The sequence below is a fragment of the Castor canadensis genome, chromosome 3 (assembly GCF_047511655.1).
Source record: "Castor canadensis chromosome 3, mCasCan1.hap1v2, whole genome shotgun sequence".
NCBI classification, from domain to species: domain Eukaryota; kingdom Metazoa; phylum Chordata; class Mammalia; order Rodentia; family Castoridae; genus Castor; species Castor canadensis.
Window position 1 is genome coordinate 15,308,973 of NC_133388.1, and position 19,434 is coordinate 15,328,406.

General features: G+C 46.9%; 1 protein-coding gene across 3 annotated transcripts; it reads right to left on the reverse strand.

The window, feature by feature from the left end:
* Positions 1–12,050: 12,050 nt before the first annotated feature.
* Positions 12,051–19,153, reverse strand: LOC109697758 (interferon alpha-inducible protein 27-like protein 2). 3 transcript variants are annotated; one of them, XM_020181595.2, is made up of 6 exons: positions 19,047–19,153; positions 18,060–18,204; positions 16,898–17,029; positions 13,925–13,954; positions 12,618–12,779; positions 12,051–12,276 (listed from the first exon to the last, which is right to left on the reverse strand). In XM_020181595.2, the coding sequence occupies exons 2-6, from the start codon at positions 18,181–18,183 to the stop codon at positions 12,194–12,196; spliced, it is 531 nt and encodes a 176-aa protein (XP_020037184.1). In that variant the 5' UTR covers positions 18,184–18,204; positions 19,047–19,153; the 3' UTR covers positions 12,051–12,193. The 3 variants fall into 3 exon arrangements, with proteins under 3 accessions (XP_020037184.1, XP_073923339.1, XP_073923340.1); XM_074067238.1 differs by lacking the exon at positions 19,047–19,153 and adding an exon at positions 18,786–18,917; XM_074067239.1 differs by lacking the exons at positions 18,060–18,204; positions 19,047–19,153 and having other exon boundaries at positions 16,884–16,906.
* Positions 19,154–19,434: the final 281 nt, after the last annotated feature.

Sequence of the window (19,434 nt, forward strand, 5' to 3'; positions counted from 1 at the left end):
CACCAGGCAACAGTAACTTGCTTTTCATGGCAAGGCTCTGCCTGACCAATCCTAAAACAATAAACAATTGAGCCATACCTTTGACCATACTTTGACCTGAACTGCTTAATTATATTTACCTTTCCTCCTGCCCCAATTCTTCCTCTATGTAAATCTAACACTCACTTCTGTACCCCAAGGTTGGCTCAAAATGCTTATTTTGCCTTTTCCCATGGTGTGTCTGTGCACTTCAGCACTACTCATCTCTTATTTGGTATATTGGAGTGAGTGCCTGGACCTGACAGGTTGGACCCCCTGGAGTCAGATCTCTGGCCTTAGAACTCCAGTTACAACTTGATTTCAGATTTGTGAGACCCTGAGCACAGAACTCACTCAAGCACACTTGAACTTCTGACATCCAGAACTGTCAGACAGTAAACACATTCTGTTTTGAATAAACTACGTGTGACAGTTGCTGAAGCCAAGATGAAATCAGATATTAGAGGAACCAGACTAAAGAAGAAGAAAGAGGTTGTGAAGGGAGACAAGTCATGCTTGTCTGTCTGTGATGAGCTCTTTGTCAAGGACTTCCGAAAGTCCCACGAAAAATCCCTTCTTGTGTTATACACATCTTGGCATACCTTGCACATATGCACAGATTTGTGTAACCAAGTTTATCTTAACAGTTTTAAGATTGCAGCATTTCAGATAAGGTGCTCTGGACAGAACACTTGCAGTGGCACCTCTAACCAATGAGGTGATGCCAACTCCTACTGGGGTTTCCAAGACCAGTGAACTGGGCCTTCAAGCAGCCTATGAAAATGCCTCCCTTCCCAAGGGAGGAAAATTTCCCAAGGGAAAGTCTTACCTCAACCTCTTTGAATATGTCCAGTTTGCCATGGTACACGTATTTCCATTGCAATGTTCTACCATTCCCAAATAAATATTAGTGTTCTTTTGAGACTCTCTCTCTGATTGTTCTTCATGTTGGCATCAGTTTGTGGCAATTGGTTGTAGAAGAGCACAGTCTGGAGACCTGTCTTCCTTTACTGGGCGGCTGCTTATTCCTTTAGGAGCTGGTTGAATCTACTGTGGCAACTCCAGGATTCCTGAGACTGCTGGTCCCAACTGGTCTCCAGGTCCACAGGTTCTGCTCCTACGGGATGCCAGAAGTCCCCACCTGTCCTCGGGTGCCACCAATGTCAGGAGAACCCTGCTGTGGCATATAGTGGCTCAGTATGCTAATGAATAAAGCCCAGGGACACAAAGGAAAAGTCTCTGGGGGATTAGGGAGGCTCCTGGTAGAGGCTGGTAATCTCATTAGAGTGCCAGAGGCTGCCGGTAATCACCCAGTGCCTGCTCTTCCCTGAGCTCATGGGAAGGGAGCCCTACCTTTTGGCTGGGCAGATGATCTCCACAGAAGGGCTGCATTCCCAGTCTGTCTTGCAGTTTGATGGACTCAGGGGACTGAGATGTGGTCAGTTAGAGGGAGGCAGAAATAACGTTCTGGGGGTGTAGTTCAAGGGAATGGGGGCCCACTTTTACCCTTTTTCCTCTCCCCCAGGCTGCATTGCAGGTAGGCAGTGAGCATCTCACAGCCTTGACAAGAGAGTAACAACTTGAGAAAAGACCAACAGCAGGACTGAGGAGCCTGGTCTCTCTGAACAGGCCCACCACCCCACAGGACTTTAGAAGACCAAATAGCAGAGAAATCAACATCTCTTGTTTAAGCCAAGAGGGTCCCTTTTCTGCAAACACACATGCATCCTAATGAGCACACCAGGGTTCTTCTGACAGCAAGCAATAGAAGAGTTAACCAACAAAGAGGGTTGTTGTGACCTGTTTTCTCTTAAAACACCACTAAAATAACAGTCAAGGATTCAGGAAAGGCCTAACCCATAGGGACAAAGAGAAGGAAGGAGATGACAATAGCAAAATTTTAGAAATGAGATAAACAAGGGTTCTATTTAGCCCCAAGAAAACTGAATCTTAAGTTGTCAGTAAAGAAGGAAGAAAGAGGCAACTTTTCCCTGTAGGTCCCTCTTCTTCCCGCAGGCTCAGCCACTGCAGTGACCCATGTCTCTGGAGGTTGGCATGAAGGAAGACTGATAGCTGGAGGGCTGCTGGGAAGCCTGTTTAAGAAGCTGGCCCACCCAGGGTATCCCCCTCCAGCAGACCACTGGGGATTTACCTTTGGAGAAGGTGGTCTCTGGGCCAGGGGGATCAGGTACAACTGAAACTGAGCTTCGGAATGAAAATGAGCCTCCAAACTAGGCATTGAGACCATTGCTATTTCTTATCCACAGTCTCCTCAGGTGCTGGTGGCCAGGATATGGCACCCAGAATAGGCAGAGTTATGGATTGAATATGAATGTCCCCATAGGGTCATGTGTTAAATACTTGGTCCTTAGCTGGTGGTCCTATTTTGGGAGGTGCTGGAAATCTTAGAAGGTAAGGTCTAACTGGAGGAAGTAGGTCACTGGGTGTATACCTTTGAAGGTTATAGTTGATCACCAGTCATTTTCATTCTTTGTCCACCGTGAGGTGAGCAGCCTCCTCATTCAGTCTCTCCCACATCCATGATGTTCAGCCCCACCTCTGCCCAAAGCAACAGAGCCAGCTGACCAGGGAATGAAAACATGAGCAATAACAAATCCTTACTCCTTTAAGTTGTTTTGTCTGGTGCCTTGTCACCTGACAAAGTCTCACTAACCCAGGTAGAATTGTGTATTATTATACTTTCATGTTGCCTCAACATCCATTTTGAATATCAAGTATACTTTCTCATATCAGAAGTGGGGCCTAGACACTCAGCTCAGTTTCTAGTTTTTTACTTCCTTTAAGTTCCTCAAGGTGGTCCGTCCAGATATCTGCCTTATAGGACTTCCTCCTGGTGACCACCTCCCTATGGAGCAGCTGGGGACAACCTACTTGGTTCATACCACCAGCCCTCATTCCTCAAGTGTATGCCAGAATTGCCACAGTGACCACCTCTCTATCACAGTGTCTGGGACTGTGCCTGCTTGCTCTAAAGCTACCAGTCACAAGTCTCCAGGGGAAACCCATTTGGGCAATGCCCTGAACCACAGTAAGGCACCAGCCCATAGGACTCTTACTCTTGCTGTCTTGTTGTCAATTACTTATTGAGTACATTTGTCCCGTGTGGCTCCCCTGTCCCAATGGCCCTGTGAGAATCGCCACCCTCTCCACTGTGGGGTCTGTGAGTAACAAACTGTGTGTGTTATTTCTTGGGTTTGGTTATTTCATGGGCTGCTTCTTCTGTCTCACCTGACCCATGCCCCAAACCTAACTCTCCTCCCTGGTCAGAAAGAGTTGACCTGGGAGGAATAGCTGGACACAGGCCAAGCAAGAGCCACAGGAGGGGCTGCCAGCATAAACAAGTCTCCTGTGAGAGGGACACTTGGTCATGGGTCAGATCCTTTGGCATTGGTCTATCTGCCAAAATAAAGCAGTATCGTGTGAAAGGCACAGTGACGCCCACAGCTACATCCCTGGAGCTCTGTCAGATGGGATGTCTTGAGAAACCTCACAACCCATTAGATGAGAATTCAGCATGGCTTCTAACATATGCCATGGGTCACACAGAGCAACTCTGGGACAATGCAATGGGAAGAGTGTGAACCCTGGGAGGTGGGGATCTCTAGGGGCCATGTTCAGACCACTCTGTCATACAATAAAGTAATGTATCTGTCTTGCACTTGTGGCACTTGTACCATTATACTTCCTATACAATGGTGACCTATTTGACGTTCATTACCCAACACATTGTTCCAAGTAGGTGCTCAAGAAATCCCTAGTGACTAAGTGAACAGAAGATCTCCTGCTTACATTAAAGGCAGGTGAGGATTAGGGACAGTGTACTGAAAGTGCCTGGCTCATCAGGAGTACCCCACCATTGCTGTCCCCACTTCACACAGATGAAGAAGCTGAAGTTGGATATACCCACAGTTCTAAGCTGAGGGTAGCAGAGTATAGACTCAAGCCCAGGCAGATTCACTTTGCTCTTAAGCCCCTGCTGTTTCCACTGTATAATCCTAGTTTCCAGACAAAAACTCTCTCTCTCTCTCTCTCTCTCTCTCTCTCTCTCTCTCTCATGATCAGGAGCTGTGAGCTCTCACCATTTCCTGCATGTCTTCCCAGCACTCTGTTGTAGTGTGCTGATAAATGTTTAACCAGCAGCTGTCTGATGAGGGGAAAGAGGAAGTCCTGATTTGTGGCTTTTGCCAATTGCAGTGGTGTAAATATTCCCACCACGGCCACTTTCAAGCTACCAACTTGATGCCTTTGAACACAGAGTTCAATCTGCCATGGTAAACATGCATGAGCCATCTCCAGCACACCACCCCCTACCTGGAAAGTAAGTGAAACTTCCAGAAAGAATGTAGAATGGCCCATGCCACTTGAAACTCCTAAAATGTTTCTGCCCTTCTGAATACTCCTGTTGCCACCTGTCTGTGATGTATACACAGAATTCAGAGCCTGCTGTCAGTCTGGCTCTGAATTTGGCTCCCCCTGAGCCTAATCCATCCCATAGCCCTGACCCAGAGTTTGTGTATGTGGGACATAGAGGTACAGACCTGTTCCTCCACCCCTCTCATAGCAAGTTCTAGACTAGACCTCAGCCACCCCCCTCAAGTAATGCCATTGCCTCAGGCTCAGTGGATGTGGCTGGGGTCTTACCTAAAACACCAGCACCAAACCTCTATTGGTGGGAGATTGAAGGGCATTGATTATTAGATATCCTCATATGAGGGCAACCAAGGACCCACATGCTCCAGAAGAACGTACAAAGCAAATGCTTTACATGTTGGCTTTGACTCTTCTTCTCCACCTCCTCCTCTTTCTCTTCTTCTTCTTTCTTCTTCTCCTTCCCTCCCCATCCATCTCCTTTGCCTTCTTCTTCTTCCTCCTCCTTCTTTTCACTCAGACAAGATACTTTATTTTCTGTCTTCCTTTTAAAAATCATTGTGGTTGTGGTTAGTCACATGAGTGGGGTAGTTTGTGGGGATTTCACATTTTTGCCAGTTGTGGGATTGTTAACCCCCCCTCCCAAATTGTTCATTTCTAAACAATTTTCCTACTCACCCAAACTATTAAATTGTTGGAGCCAACCTGGAAATTTTTCTGGGATTTACAGTGTGTCTAGATTTCCAGAGCACTTGGAAACTGAATAAGCCTAGTTAAAAGTGTCCTGGTCCAGGCTTTAGCAGGCTGAAGGGAAGGGATCAGAGGAGACAGGAGGAGGAGGGCAGACATCCTGGGATGAGTCGGACAGAGAGTGGAGAAGGAATAAACCAGGCTGGGTGGTCCATGGACCCAGTCAGAGCCCAGGTAGCCGCCTCCAGGCAGAGATTTTAAAATATCTCCAAGATTTTGTTATAATCAGGTAAGCTGAGAGGCATGGAGATGATTGAAGAAAGAATTCACTACTTATACTTTCCAGAGGAATGCTTCCATCCATGAAGTTGAAGAAGGAACTAATTGTCCTGATAGAACATTAAAAATATGTTTTTCCTCAGTACTGGGGTTTGAACTCAAGACCTAATGCTGTCAGGCCTAATGCTCTACCACCTGAGCCATGCCCCAGCCCTTAAAATTCATTTTTGACAAGAGAGAGCTGTGTCATTTCTGGCACGTGACTTGGAAGATGTTCCAAGACCTGAGTGACAGCTGAAGCAGAAGCACCTTCCATTCTCAGTTTAGATGTTTAGACTTGACATCCACACTTCACCATGAACATGAAAAGACGTGATTGTAATACAGGATGGATGGGGTCCCGTTTGTGATGAATCCTTTGAATTTTTAAATTTACATCACACTGATCCCATAGCTAAAAGGTTGAGAAGCACAGTGTTTGGTCAGTAAGGCTGGAAAGGTGAAGGCAAAGCTAACATGGTACTGGGAAAAGTCATGTAAGCTCAGTGAGTGAAATTCCTCCTGGATGTGTCCGGAAACTGCTGGCTGGGACCAAGAGGGAATAACAGCTATTTAACATGCTTAGCAGCACTTTAGACTCAAACACACTCAGCCAAATAAATTATTCACCATTGTTCTAGTCCTGTGGCCCTCCTGAACACAGCAGGACAAACACTTCTGTGTGCAGGAGCCAAGAATGGGAAAACACAGGCCAGCCAGTTCCCTCTGGACCAATGCATTAATGGGTGGTGTGTGAAATTGGCCTTGTCCCTCCTCCCTCCCTTTCCTGTCCAGCCACTCAGTGTGCAAGATGGGGCATGCTTAGCAAGCTTCCAAAACAGGGTTAAGAACTCCCAGCACACCCCCACCACATATCCTGTGATGTGCAACTCCAGGAACTCAGCAAGTACAAAACACCAACAAGAACTCAACGATGCACATAAGAGTCAAGTCTGCCCTCTCATTTCCCCCAGCATGCACCAAGTGCCTTATGCAGACTCACTGACAAATCTGTGCAGTGTAAATATTGTATGTAGAGACTGTTACAGAACACAGTGCTCATACCAGAGAAGAACATAAGTCCAAAGTCAATATTCTAAGTTTCTGTGAAAGGAATTAGAAAAAGAAGAGCAAAGGCAAAGCAAAGTAAATACAGGAAGAAAGCAATAAAGATAACAGCAGAAATTAACAAATAGAAACTGATATGCAGAAAAGTAACAAACCCAAAAGTCAGTTCTTTGAAAAGATAAAAGAAAATATGATAAACACCTAACTAGGCTGAAAAAGAAGAAAAGTAAGTACAAACTACCAATACCAAGAATGAAAGAAGTGTTGAAAGTTTATTCTGCAGACAGAATCAGGCAATGTAACCCTAATACTGAAACTTGACCGAGACAGATAATAAAAGAAATTGCAGATGAATATCCCTCAGGAATACATACCCAAAATATATTAACAAAAAAATGCCAAACCCATTACTATATAAAAAGGATAATGTATTTATGAGTTTTATTGCAGGAATGCAAGGTTGGTTTAATCTTTCAAAACTGAACACTGCAGATTGATATATTAACAAGACGGAAGAGAAACACCACCGGATAATTTTAGTCCATACCAAAAAGAATGAATTTGACAAAATTCAGCACCTATTCATAATAAAATTCGCAGAAAATTCCAATGAAGTAGTGTTTATGAAGCTACTATAACTACTCTTATTTAGCACTTTTCCCCTGATACCAGAGGCAGGACAAAGACATACTCTCATCTCTTCTGGTGAGCACTGCACTGGAAGTTCTAGGATGTCATAGACAAGTAAAGAAGAAAGATATTGAGGCAAGAAAGGAAGAAATAAAACTTTTCCAGGAGGTGTGATTGTTTACATAGAAAATGCTAAGAAAGTTACAAAACAATCACTGTACTAGAATTATTAAATGAACTTAGCAAGGTCACAAAATTTAATGTAAACATATGCAAATCAGTCATATTTCATATGCTAGCAGCAAACAGCTTGAAATTTAAATTTAAACAGCAATTTCTTTCACAATATATCAAAACACTTAAGTATTTAGGAATAAATGTAAAAATAAATGTGTAAGACACTATACACTGAAAATCACAACCAAGAGAAATGGTGGAAGGTCTAAATAAACAGAGTTCTATCATTCCCTGTCATTGTGAAAATACAGATTAAAAGCACAATGAAAAGTATTCATACCACTTAAAGAGCCTAAAGTTTAAAAACCAGACAACACCAAGAGTGGTAGGACACGTGGAACACACATGGAGTATGCACTTACGGTATGCTCTCATATGATAACAGGGGTACGTGTGTGAAGATCTCTCTAGGATCTTATCAGCCCAGGAAAAGAAATGTTTCCATTCAGATTCCCAGCAAAGGTAAGGCAGGAAATTTAGGGAAAGCACCCAAAAACAGGTCACAGGGAACAGGTGGAACCCTCACAGATCATCTCCTGGGGAACAGATGCCCTTACTCTACCCAGAAGCTCTTCCAAATACCCCTTTTGTTGTTAAAAACTACAGCACCAACTAACTACAGCATCTTGTGTGGGTGGGATGCTTGACTACAGGGATTTACCCAAACTGGGGCATGTGCACAAGGGGACAAGCTTGCCCCAAAGTAACCTGTTGTTCCAGATTCTGTAATTATAGCCCTATGAATACAATTATAATAGAGTGAATTCTAGATAGTCACACGTGTAGTTTTAGAGTTATGTAACTAGCTCTGTCAATCAAGTCTGTGAATCACCAAAAGCCACTCCTAAGAACCACCCAGATTTCCTCCTTTGCTCACCCTTTGTAGAGTATAAATACCTACCCAAACCAAGGCACCAGTGCTCTTGAGCCACAGGAGCCGCTCTTAGCCCCCTCACTCAGAGCCTAACCAGCTTCCTCTTTTGGAGTGTACTTTCTGCTTTCACTTTCCATAAAACTTTGCTGCTGTTTTGTAATCTGTGTGTCTCCACCCAACTCTTTGGGATGCCAAGGACCTCAGATCTTCTTGAACAGAGTCTTTTAAGACCACTCACAGGTAAGAAAGAGGTTGCCCTTGGAAGGGCTCAGATAGATCACAGTCTGGTACCAGGGCTGACAAGAGCATCCCTTTGGCAGAGCCTGTCTGTCATGGACATCCAGGAAGGTTCTGACATGAAAGGGAAGCAGTGTAAGCCCCACTCCTCTGCTTCTGATCTGCTCCCTTCTTTTGCCCCCAGCAGCAGCCAGTCCCTTCTTCCCACCCACCTGGAGACATAAGGGACCAAAGTGGTTTCTCTAAAGTCATAGAAAACAGTGGGCACAGAAAGAAGTCCTGAGCTGAGGGCAGCGTAGGGGGCACAGGAGGGATGTGCGTGGAGGTGGCATGACTTCCATAGTGCTTAGACTGAAGGAAGGAGAAGGGCTCTGTGTCCTGAGAACCCTGCACTCTGTCCTCCTGAGTCCCCACAGCAACTTCCGAGCCTCAAGAGCACCCTAGACAGCCATAGAGAAATCCCAGAAGCACTACAACAAGAGGATCAAAATAAATGACATTTAAAAATATACACTGTGGTTGAGCACAGAACATAAAATCATCTTGCTGTTCCAGGAAAGGCGATGACACTGACTCTATTCTGTGCATGCTGTTAAAGAACTTGTAAGAACTGATCTTAAGTATCATTTGGGTACAATGCTGCTACTGCTCATGCAGATGGCTTGTGGCCAGAGGCTGAGTTTGATTTACTTGGTGGGTTATTTTCAGAGGATCTGGACCGGTAAGCTGGTTCCCAGCCAACTCACTGTGTCCCAGCTGCCTCCTCAGGACACCAGCATGTGTTCAGAAAGGTAAATTTACTTTCACAATCACACAATTTCAAACTGATGACGAGGCTTAGGAGTGGGTATAGGGGATACAGAGTTGTTCAATTTTTGTTACAAGTCAACTGAGGCACAACCATCCAAGAAAGATTTTTAAAAAGAGTCTTTATTAGCCAGCTGTTGACTGCTCTGACCAACAGGTTGTTGAGTCTCAGACAGCAGCCCTGTTCCAACTTTTAGCAGGATTTATAAGGCAAAAATCCCTGGCAATCTTTGCGAAGCAAGCAAGCCTGGATACAGAAGCGAGACAATGGCTATTTGCTCAGGTACAGAAATGAGACAATGGTTATTATCTACGAGTATGAATGATCACAATCAACACAATCCACACAATCATTTGACCATATCCTAGTTTGGTTCCTTCTGTTCTTTTAACTTTATGAGAACCAGACTCCCTCCTAAACCTCCCTCAGCAAGGAAATTAAAAACAGCACCTGATTAATAGCTCCCCTCTACACCTGATTAATGGCTTCCCTCTGGCTAAGTTGTTAACCATTTCATTTTAACCATTTGGGGGCCAGTCCCAGCCAAACTCTCTTGGGTAATAGGGATTTGACAAGAAACATTTAAAACCAAAATTGAGCCAGGCTTTCCCTAGACAAATTGCAAAGATTGAAGGACTGTGTCCACTGTCAGTGATTTGCCCCATGGCTGCTGCCTTGGTGCATGGCATAGTCCAAACAAGCCAAGTAGAGGGCCAGCCTCAAAGCTGAGCTGTGTTCTCTGCTGGCTTTCTGACAGATCCCAGCCAGCTTGGGGTCATGAGCAGGTGGATCACTCTGCAGAGATGGTGACCCTTATCCTGTAAGGGAAGGGGCTGGGTAAGGCCACCACACAGCCAGATATCAAAAACAATTTGATACAGTGATCAGCCCAGTTGGGACCTGCGTGGGCACTGAGAAGAGGGTAGGAAGCTGGCTTAGGTTGAGACATTGAGACAATTCCAGTGCAAATTGTTCATTTGGGAGGCTGTGAATCAAATACCTTGCTTCAAGTAGACAGGTCCTTTAATTCATGCAGACCAGAGCTCAAGCAGGAGGGAGTTTATATTGCTTTATTATCCATTGCAGTCATCAGCCACCCAGTCAGCCCCCATCAGCAGCAGCAACAGCAACAGCAGGAATCAGTGCTCAGTGCAGCGAGTTTTATACCAATATAAATAAAAGCAGCAAGTAGCCAGATTATTACATCTACTGCACATGTACTAAGTAACAGTGTACTTATCTCTAGAGTGCACCTCATCTGTGTACCTTACAGAGGCGAGGCCAAGAAGCACCAATGAGGGAATGAGGAAGGAACAGGGACAGGCCGACAGCCAAGAAAGGGTCTGTCAAAGAGGGAGTTGCACTGTGGACAGCTATATTAATCAGACTTTCATAAACTGTGGTAAAATTGTTTGGATAAAATTGCAAACAATTTTAGGAAAGTTTTTTTTTTTTGGCTCATGATTTAAGTCCATTATGGCAGGGAGTGTGTTGCAGGGCAGCTTATATTATAGCAGCCAAGAAACAGAGAGAAAAGGCATGTCCTAGTGGGCTTTCTCTTTTCTTCATCTTTTATTCTATCTGGGCACCCCCAGGTCCCCTCAATGGGATGGCGCTGCCTACATCAGGCCAGTCTTCCTCCTCAGTTAATCCTCTCTGGAAATGCCTCACAGACTTACATACAGTGTTCTGTACTAATCTAGATGCTTTTCAATCCAATCAAGTTGACAATCAAGATTAATCATAGCAGCTGAGGCTATGGAGGCCATGTGGAAGTGGCCAGAATTGTCCCACTGAGGGGTATTTATCCTCTAACTCCCATCCTTCCTGGCTGAGGGAAATCCTGAGAGAGAGAGGGAACATCTCAACACTTCCAGTCTGCCTATGGACTTCCTGAGCAGACCCTGGGATGGGAGTCAACAGCAGAGACTGACGAGTGACCACAGGGAGAGGGCAAGGGTGGGGTCAACTAGGCCCTTAAAACCTACCTCTATGCCTCAAGGCTGCCTAGATGTCTACTTCTTCTACCCAGGCATGTCTCCTCTGTACCTAGCATACAGTCTGACCACAGCCCCTGCATCAAAGGTGTTTGGACAACAGAGGGGTCATTGTGGGAGCTAAGTTTCTGATGTTCTAGAACTGACCCAGTTCTAGAAGACTGTAGAAGGCCTTGTGCTGGGAGGGGAAAGACATTTCAGAACTGGGGTCTGAAGCAAAAAAGTCAGAGCCACCTGGCAAATCAAATTTTCTTGCTGGTTGTTGGGGGAAAAGGCATGCACGGCTAGGGAATGAACTTTGACTTTGGTTTGGCCCAGTGACACTTCTGAGCCTGAGTCAGCCCACTAGAGAAATAGCCACTGTGTGCATAGAGGCTGGGGTAGAACCAGTGCAAGGACATGAGGCTCTGGCTTTGAGGTCAGTGGCTCAAAACAGGATGCTGCTCCCCCTACCCCAAACCCCTTCCTGACTCTTCACAGGAACTGAGCCAAAGACCCAACTGGTGGGAATCTGGGAGTCATTTAGTTCAACTCTCCACTTAGGGAGGGACAAACAGAGGCCTGGGGAGGAGGTGACCTGCCTGGAGTTACATAGCAGGGAAGGGGAAGCTTCTGTCTTCACATTTAAATTCATTCTAGCTCAGCACATACTCATACCATGTCACTCTGTGATGACATGGTGAGAGAAAAAGTTGGGTCTAACATGTCCCCTCCCCACCCCAGTATCAGAGAGGTCCCTGCTGGGCCTTTCCCAACCATTGCAAACAGGACAGAAAGGCTCAAGGGAGCTTGCAAGAAATCATTTTTATTTTATTTTCCCCTTGGTGGGGAAGCATTTGGTGGATTATTCCACCAAGACCGGTCCCTCCATGGGTAAGGCCAGGTGTGTGGCAGTCCTCTTCTTTGCAGGACATGGTAATGCAGCTCTTAGAGGCCCACCACACGGGCCACAAGGGCAGACCCTATGCTGCCCACAAGGGCTTTGGATGACAAAGAGAGTCCAGTGGCTCCTACAGAAAAAGCACAGAGTGAACAAATGGAACAGGCCTGAGCACCTCAAGAGGACAGAGGGTCAGAGCCAAGGCCCCCAGAGCAAGAACTCCAGTGAAGAAGCCAGCTGGAAGCAGCCTTGCTCTGTTGGGAAGCAGGCTGACCTCCAAGATGGGGAAAATGCCCCAAGTAAGCTGGCCTGAACCCAGCAGGCCTCAGGTAGGGCTCCCTCCTCTACCTCTCCCAAAGAAACCAGGAACGAGAAGGTAGAGGGTGAGACAGGAAGAAAGACTGAGGGGCCCGGGGCTAAGATCAGGGTTGGGCCTTTGCCTGACTCTGGTCCTCCCATCCCAACACTCACCCACTGACTGAAGAGTGGCCACCAGGCTGCCCGCTGCAACTCCACCACCATTGGCAATAGCCGCTGCCGACATCATCTTGGCTGCTATGGACGAGGCAGCGATTCCTGCCCCAGTGAAGCCCATGGCACCCAGCACCACAGGCACAGCCCCCACTGCCATGGCTTTGAGAAGAAGAGCTGGGTTGGGTTGGGCTCAGGGGAAGTGACGCCCCCCACACACACAGAGACACAGACACCGACACTGGTTCTAACCTGGGGAACCTCATGGAGTCTGGAGGAAAGGGTGAGCACAGTAGGATAGGATGGCACCTCTAAGGGACAGAACTACAGGGCCAGAGATTCCAGGGCCTCATAGCAGGGCTCGAGACTCCACAGTACCCCCTGCTTCCTAACCACCCCCGAGGATCTGGCAGAAGGGCTACTGTAGGCAGGTTGCCCATGACACGAATTCCAGTGGTGAATCCAGCTGGATGCTGCTCCACTCTATAGGAATGGTTGAACTCCAGGATGGAGGAGATGCCCCAAGAAAGCTGGCCTGAACCCAGCACGCCCCACGCCACAGCTCCTTCCCTTCCTCCTTTACCTCCCTCAGAGAAACTCAGAGAGATAAGCTAGAGGGTGAAACAGGAGATAGGCTCTGAGTTTGGGAGAGACCAGGGCACTGGCCAGGTGGAGAAAGGGGAGAAAGGAACTGGGGTCACTGGGGACAGGAACAGTATATGATTGGTAGCAAGACATTCTTTGGGAAAGTTGCTTGTCCAAGCCTAGATCTGTCTAATGCTTGGACAAGTGTTGAGCTTTGTGTCTTTCTGGGGAGCAAATGTTTATACAGGAGGATGTCTTACACAAGATGTACTGCAGGCAAAGACAACCAGCTGCTTGAGCAGGCAGCTCAAGGGCCCTGCTGTATCTCCCCAGAGCACAGTGGTGCCACTGAGCCAATGGCACCTGTGTGGTATACCTAGTGTATGTCACATCCAATGTACCCACCTTAAAAACCCTGGGTAGGAATTACTGGCCTGTTTATCAGGGTTGGGGAGGAAATAAGAGCCCAGGAGTTCAGAGACATGCCTGAGGTCACACAGTAAGTGCTCTGAAAAGGGGATATGGGCCCCTGCAGAGGGTGTTGCCACCCCTACTTGTACATGACACTCTCTCCTTGTGTCCAAGTTCCTTGTGTCTTATTTTTGGATCCTTATTTCTGGCTACCTTCCTCTCCATCATCATCTCCATCAGGCTCTAGGGAAACCAGTTGCTCCCAGGTCCCTGTGTGCAGAGGCAGGAATCACTTCTATGCAGAGACTTACCTCCTCCCAATGCAACTGTAGCAGCCTTGGCTAGAAAAAAAAGAGAACATTTTGTGAGAGGATCAGTTAACATAGCAGCTAGGTAGAAGCAGAAACAAAGAAACCCCAGGCTAATCTAGCATATTCCCCAGATCAGGGTTAAGTATGGGCCTATAAGTATGATCACTACATTCTGGAAAGGGCTAAACTAGGACAAAAAGGATCAAATGTGCAGACCCCTGCCCTCATCTTCTCCAAAAGCCTGGGTATGGCTTCTCACATCCAGGCAACCACTGACACAGCTGCCAAACATTTGGGGATGGCCACATAGGGAGGGCCCTAGTTTTGCACCACTTAGTTACCTTACCCTATTGGATATTAAAACCCCAAGCCCCAACAACTTCAGAGCAGTCAGCCCTTATCCAAACCGCCTGCCTCCCATCTCCAGGTGTACTTTGTGTTGCTAATAAATCATTCCTTGCTGTTTTCCTACTCTGTGGTTCTTTGGCTGCACCTGGGGCAGTGTCTTAATCTTTGATGTTGTACATGAAGAACCTAGGTACACCCCATCCACTGGTACTGAGTCCATACCACCCTCCATCCCAGCCACCTGTCCACCTATGAGGAAAAGCAGCCCAAGGCAGGTTCACAGGAAGGAATGACCCCTACTGGCACTTCCCTATGTCACTCAGAGAAGCAGGCCTTCTGAAGAAAGTGGGGACTGCTGGGGAGTCTGAATTAGAGACAGAGACCCTGGCCCGAATAAGTTTATCTGCCTTGAGATTGGGGTCCTGGCTCCAGAAAATTCAAATATCTGATATAGGTTTGGTTCTGAGGCAGGCTAGAAGCAGGAAGAATTTGGGGTACATGTAGGTTGCCCGGGGATGGCCTAGACCACCCTCACTGGCTACAAACTGCCCATGCACCTCCCAAAAATTGATTATTGGCTGGGAATCTCCTCCTTCTTCCCTTCCGATAGGTTATCATAGGTTTTATTTTTTATTTATTTATTTTTTTCATTTTTATCATAGGTTTTAAAAGCACCTGATAGGGAGAAACACGCTCTCTCAGGTTCTGGCTTCCACCTAAGCCTATCCTGTTTCCCTTTGTATTTCTTTTACCTAACTTTTAATAAACTCCCTTTACGCCCACATGTCCTCCCATGAATTCTTTCTGGTGGGATATGCAGAATTTGGAATTCTTCTGATCATAGAGTGCACCAGTGCCATTAACAGTTTGTTCTTTGTTTATCTGCCTGCCTGCTGAAGCCAGGTTTGTTTCAAACAAAAGCCAAACAAAACCCTATGGATGCAGCTAAGAAAGCATGTTGCTGTGATGGCCCTTCTCAGTGAGCACAGTGGGCCTACAATTTAGGGCTCAATGGTTTGCTGGAGGGAGGGACAGGCCACAAGGATGGGTGCCGTGCTCTCTGGGTAGGGCAGTAAGTTCATCTGAAGCAGGCTCAGTGTTTGTTAGTTGAGGGGTTATATGACACTCTTCTATGGCCCAGGAAAGTCTCAGATAGTCATAAACCCTCCTACCTGTCTGATGCCAGTTCTCTTGACACCTCTGACACCATGACTGCCTCCTCCCCTGATTCTGCCAGTCTCTGTGTCTCTGTGTCTGAAGCCATAGCACCAAGCCATATTTGGGTATGTGTGAACTTGTCTCCCAACACTGGTGAGTCCCTGCGGGCAGGCAGAAGTCCTAGTCCCCTGAAGCCATAGTGTTTTATTCTCATGAAATCTCTGATGCATGGAAGCATCCAGGCAGGACAAGAGTCCCTATTTCTTTTATGTCCTGGCCTGCCTCAATAGGGGCCAGGAGTTCCAAAGGTAGCTTGCAAAGCAGTGAACTTAGTCAGCATTCCAGGGTGAGGGTGTGACAGTGACAGTGACAGAAAGGGTGACAGCGGAGAAAGGAGACACAGGCTTTGGAAGGTCAAACTCTGAGTGGCTAGGGGGCTTTCTGGATAGGGTATGGATCCAGGGACTTAAGAATCGGGAGCTTGGCTTGAAGGCATTTGCTGGTCAACTTTATTTATAAGCAGAAGAGGTAGCACCAGTCTAGCTGGCAGCTTGGTATACCCTGATGCAGGCCCACAGGAAAGGCCTTTTCTGCTGAACTCAGTCAACTGAGAACTGAGGAGGAAGGGGCAGAGAGGGGTGGGGTTGGCCTTCCAGCCAGAATCTGCCCAGTACGCCTCCTCCCACCCTGTTCCCTACTGTTGGAACAGCTTTGCATTTCATTCCCTTCCACACCCAGACATTTCCTTCCTATCCTGTCCAGGGGACTGAGACAATGATAAATGGTCCCAGTTGCTAAAAAGTGTTGGGTAGGTATAGCAACTAAGACATAAAGGCACTTGGTAAAATTTTGCTAACCTTGTTATTTTAATCTTATGAATTGTTAAATCATAAACTGAGGATTCATCTGCATTTCTTCCCCCTCCCCCATTTTATTTTTTATTGGTGTATATTAATTGTACAAAGAGGTTTCATTATGATATAGCCATATGTGTATATAGGTGCTTTGGTCAAATTCACCCCTTCTATTACTTTTTTTTTTTTTTTTGGGGTGGTGGTACTGAGGTTTGAACTCAGGGCCTTGCACTTGCTAGTCAAATGTTCTACCATTTAGGCCACACTTCCAATTCTATTATTCTTCCTTATTTCCTTCCCACCTTCATTTTTTTTTTTTACAATTTTAATGGGTTTCATTTTTCTATTTCCAAGTTGTGTATATAAAGTACTCATGGATCATGTACACCCCCATAACCCTCACCTTTTGCCCTCCCCACTCCTCTGATTCACCACAATCTCCCCTTTTACGTTTGTTATTGGGTTTTGTTTGGATGGGTTTTAGATCTAGACGTGCATTTCTGACAAGCAGAAAGGAATGATGAGTGTGGTCCAGACCCTAACCCACTTGTCACACTTATTCATGCTTAATAGGGGCCCAAGGAGGGGTGTCTAATTACCTAGAGACAGTTACCTCCAACTGGCAAAGCAGCCAGGGCAGAAGCAGAGCACCTTGGCAGTAAGGCGCCAACATTCAGTTTCCCCAGCAAGGGTCCAAGGGTAGCTGCTGCAGGGCCCAGGGCAGTCTGGGATAACAGGGTGAGTCCTGGGGAAGAGCAAAGCAGAGGGTCAGAGGTCAGCAGAGGCTCAATGGCCCCAGTCCCCCATTCTATGCTATGCTGTTTGTGCCACGGAGGTTGAAGAACCCTGGGACCCACCACCCTCCCTCAGAACAGAGGAAAGGGCAGTGGAGTGGGTTCACATAGAGCAACACTTGGCAGCAGTTAAAAGTCAGGGTCAGAAGCTCCCCTAACAAGGATCGATCTCCAGTGAAAAAAGCCACAGAATGAGCTGTACAACATGTTCTCCTGCACAAATGAAAACTCATGCAAATGACAACCATTCTGCAAAAACTCGTATGAAAAACTCATGCACACATTAGATATGTGAAAAATGTTGACTTTGAAAGACAGGAAGTTGGGGGTGAAAGAGAAGATAAGTGATAAGAGTAAATAAAACCAGAAAGGAGGCCTGAGCCAGGTGCGGATGCTGGTGGCTCATGCCTGTAACCCTAGCTACTTAGGGGGAAGAGATCAGGAGGACTGCAGTTCAACACCAGCCCAGGGCAAATAGTTCGTGAGACCTTATCTCAAAAATACTCAACACAAAAAAATGGGCTGCTGGAGTGACTCAAGTGGTAGAGACCCTGCCTAGCAATCATGAGGTCCTGAGTTCAAAGTCCTAGTACCAACAAGAAAGAGAGAGAGAGAGACACGGAGAGGAGGCCTGCAAAAACTGCCAGACATATTTCACTTACAAGGGGACACTTATGTGAAAACCTAAAGCAGATGAATTCTGGTGGCAAATCCAGGGGAACAGGAGAGCCAGAGAGAGCTTGGGGAGCCAGAGGCATGTCTGCAAGGAGGGGCCTTACAGAGAACCTAGATCCAAGCCCTTGGGGGTCCAGAGCCCCTGGCCCATGCCAGGGGCTTGCTTCCCTCAGGCCCCTCTCTGAGAGGCCACCATGGTGGACACATGGAGGTGTTGGGGAGCATGGGGCAGCTCTGAGGACAGGACACTGAGCTCTCCCTAGCTGTCCCCTTTGCCCCAGCACCATGCCTCCCAGGAGCACTCACCCTGTGATGAAAGGCCAGCTAGCATTGCCCTAGAGGCTGCCCCACCAGCTTGAGCCATGGTCGCTGCTGCCATTATCTTGGAGGCCAGGGATGAGCTCAGCATGCTTATTCCAGCTAATTCCATGGCTCCCAACTCAGGCCAGACCTGCAAAAGGGGTGCAGCTTTGATGGAGGATGGGGGCCTCAGAACTGGCCTCCTGCCCACTATCCTGAAAACCCGGAAGGGCTCCAGAGTAGGTGGTGAGGTTGCTCTGAGCTGGTGGGGGCAGGAACAGGTCTTGGGTAAGGGAAGGACCCACATTAGGGTAAGGAGAGGGCCAGAAGGATTTTTCCCTGAGTAAGCTGCTTCCTACCTCCTGAAAATCCCCACTTTGTAGACACTTTTGTGGCTCTCTTATATCTCCACAGATTAATTTAAGAGGCAACAGAGTTAGGAAATGGGAACAACGACATGTCTGGCACACACTGTAGCCGAGGTACTGTGGGTGCTCACTTTGCTGTGACCTCTTCCATAATAGAAGAAAGTTGGGATCCTGTCCCCATTTATAGATGAAGAAATGGGGGCCAGCTCACATAGGACAAGTGATTTGTTCTATGTCAGAAAGGTCCACAGCAAAGCAAGACTCCAGCCAGGCCAGCTGCTTCCAAATACCAGGCTTGTGGTGGCTCTGATTTTGTTCCTCCTAACACTTTCCTCTCCCCTCTGCCCACTTCATGCCCACTGACCTGTGAGCTTCAGAGAAACACAGACATGAACAAGTTTCCTGGTTGCCAAATCCCAGAGTATGTGCGTGGAGGAGGGGCAGTCCCTTCCCTCCCAGCACCCACTAATTGCCGCTGCTGGAATGAGAACAAAAGGTCGGTGGAAGGTGGGTACACACTGCTCCCTTTCCCTCTCTGAGGACACTGCCCACCCAAGGTCAAGGTTGGGGTGCGTATGGAGGGGCATCAGGAAGGGGCAATCCCTCTCCACCCTCCTGGCCTTACCCAGTGAAGGGGATTTCCGGATAACAGCGAACTGGTCCCACTGTCTTGCTCCTGGTGTGACTCTGGAGGGCTGATGCTAGAAGCTTAAGAAACCCACTCAGCTGAAAGACACACCCAGGGATCCAGGCAGCCAATGAGATAGGTTTCATTTTCTTGGGAAACCAAACTCATCTTCCCATTTCTTTTCCAAGTCAGGAAAGAATTCTGTTATTCTAGAACTGGTATTTGGCAGTCATGTCCATCATTGTTGGTTAATAGAAAATGTTTTGTTATTTTTAAATAGTTATTTTATCACTAACATAATGTAATGACTTTTAATGGTCATTATTGTATCTGCAATATATTGTAGAAATATTGCTGCTTTTCCAGAGGGTTTTTTTTTGGGCGG

Coding starts and splice junctions, on each gene's coding strand:
- LOC109697758 (XM_020181595.2), bottom strand. CDS start 18,183: ATGGAATTAGCTGGAATAAGCATGCTGAGCTCATCCCTGGCCTCCAAG. Junction 17,030..18,059: donor AGCTGGCCTTTCATCACAGG/GTGAGTGCTCCT, acceptor GCTCTTCCCCAG/GACTCACCCTGTTATCCCAG. Junction 12,780..13,924: donor TACAGTTGCATTGGGAGGAG/GTAAGTCTCTGC, acceptor TTCTTCTCAAAG/CCATGGCAGTGGGGGCTGTG.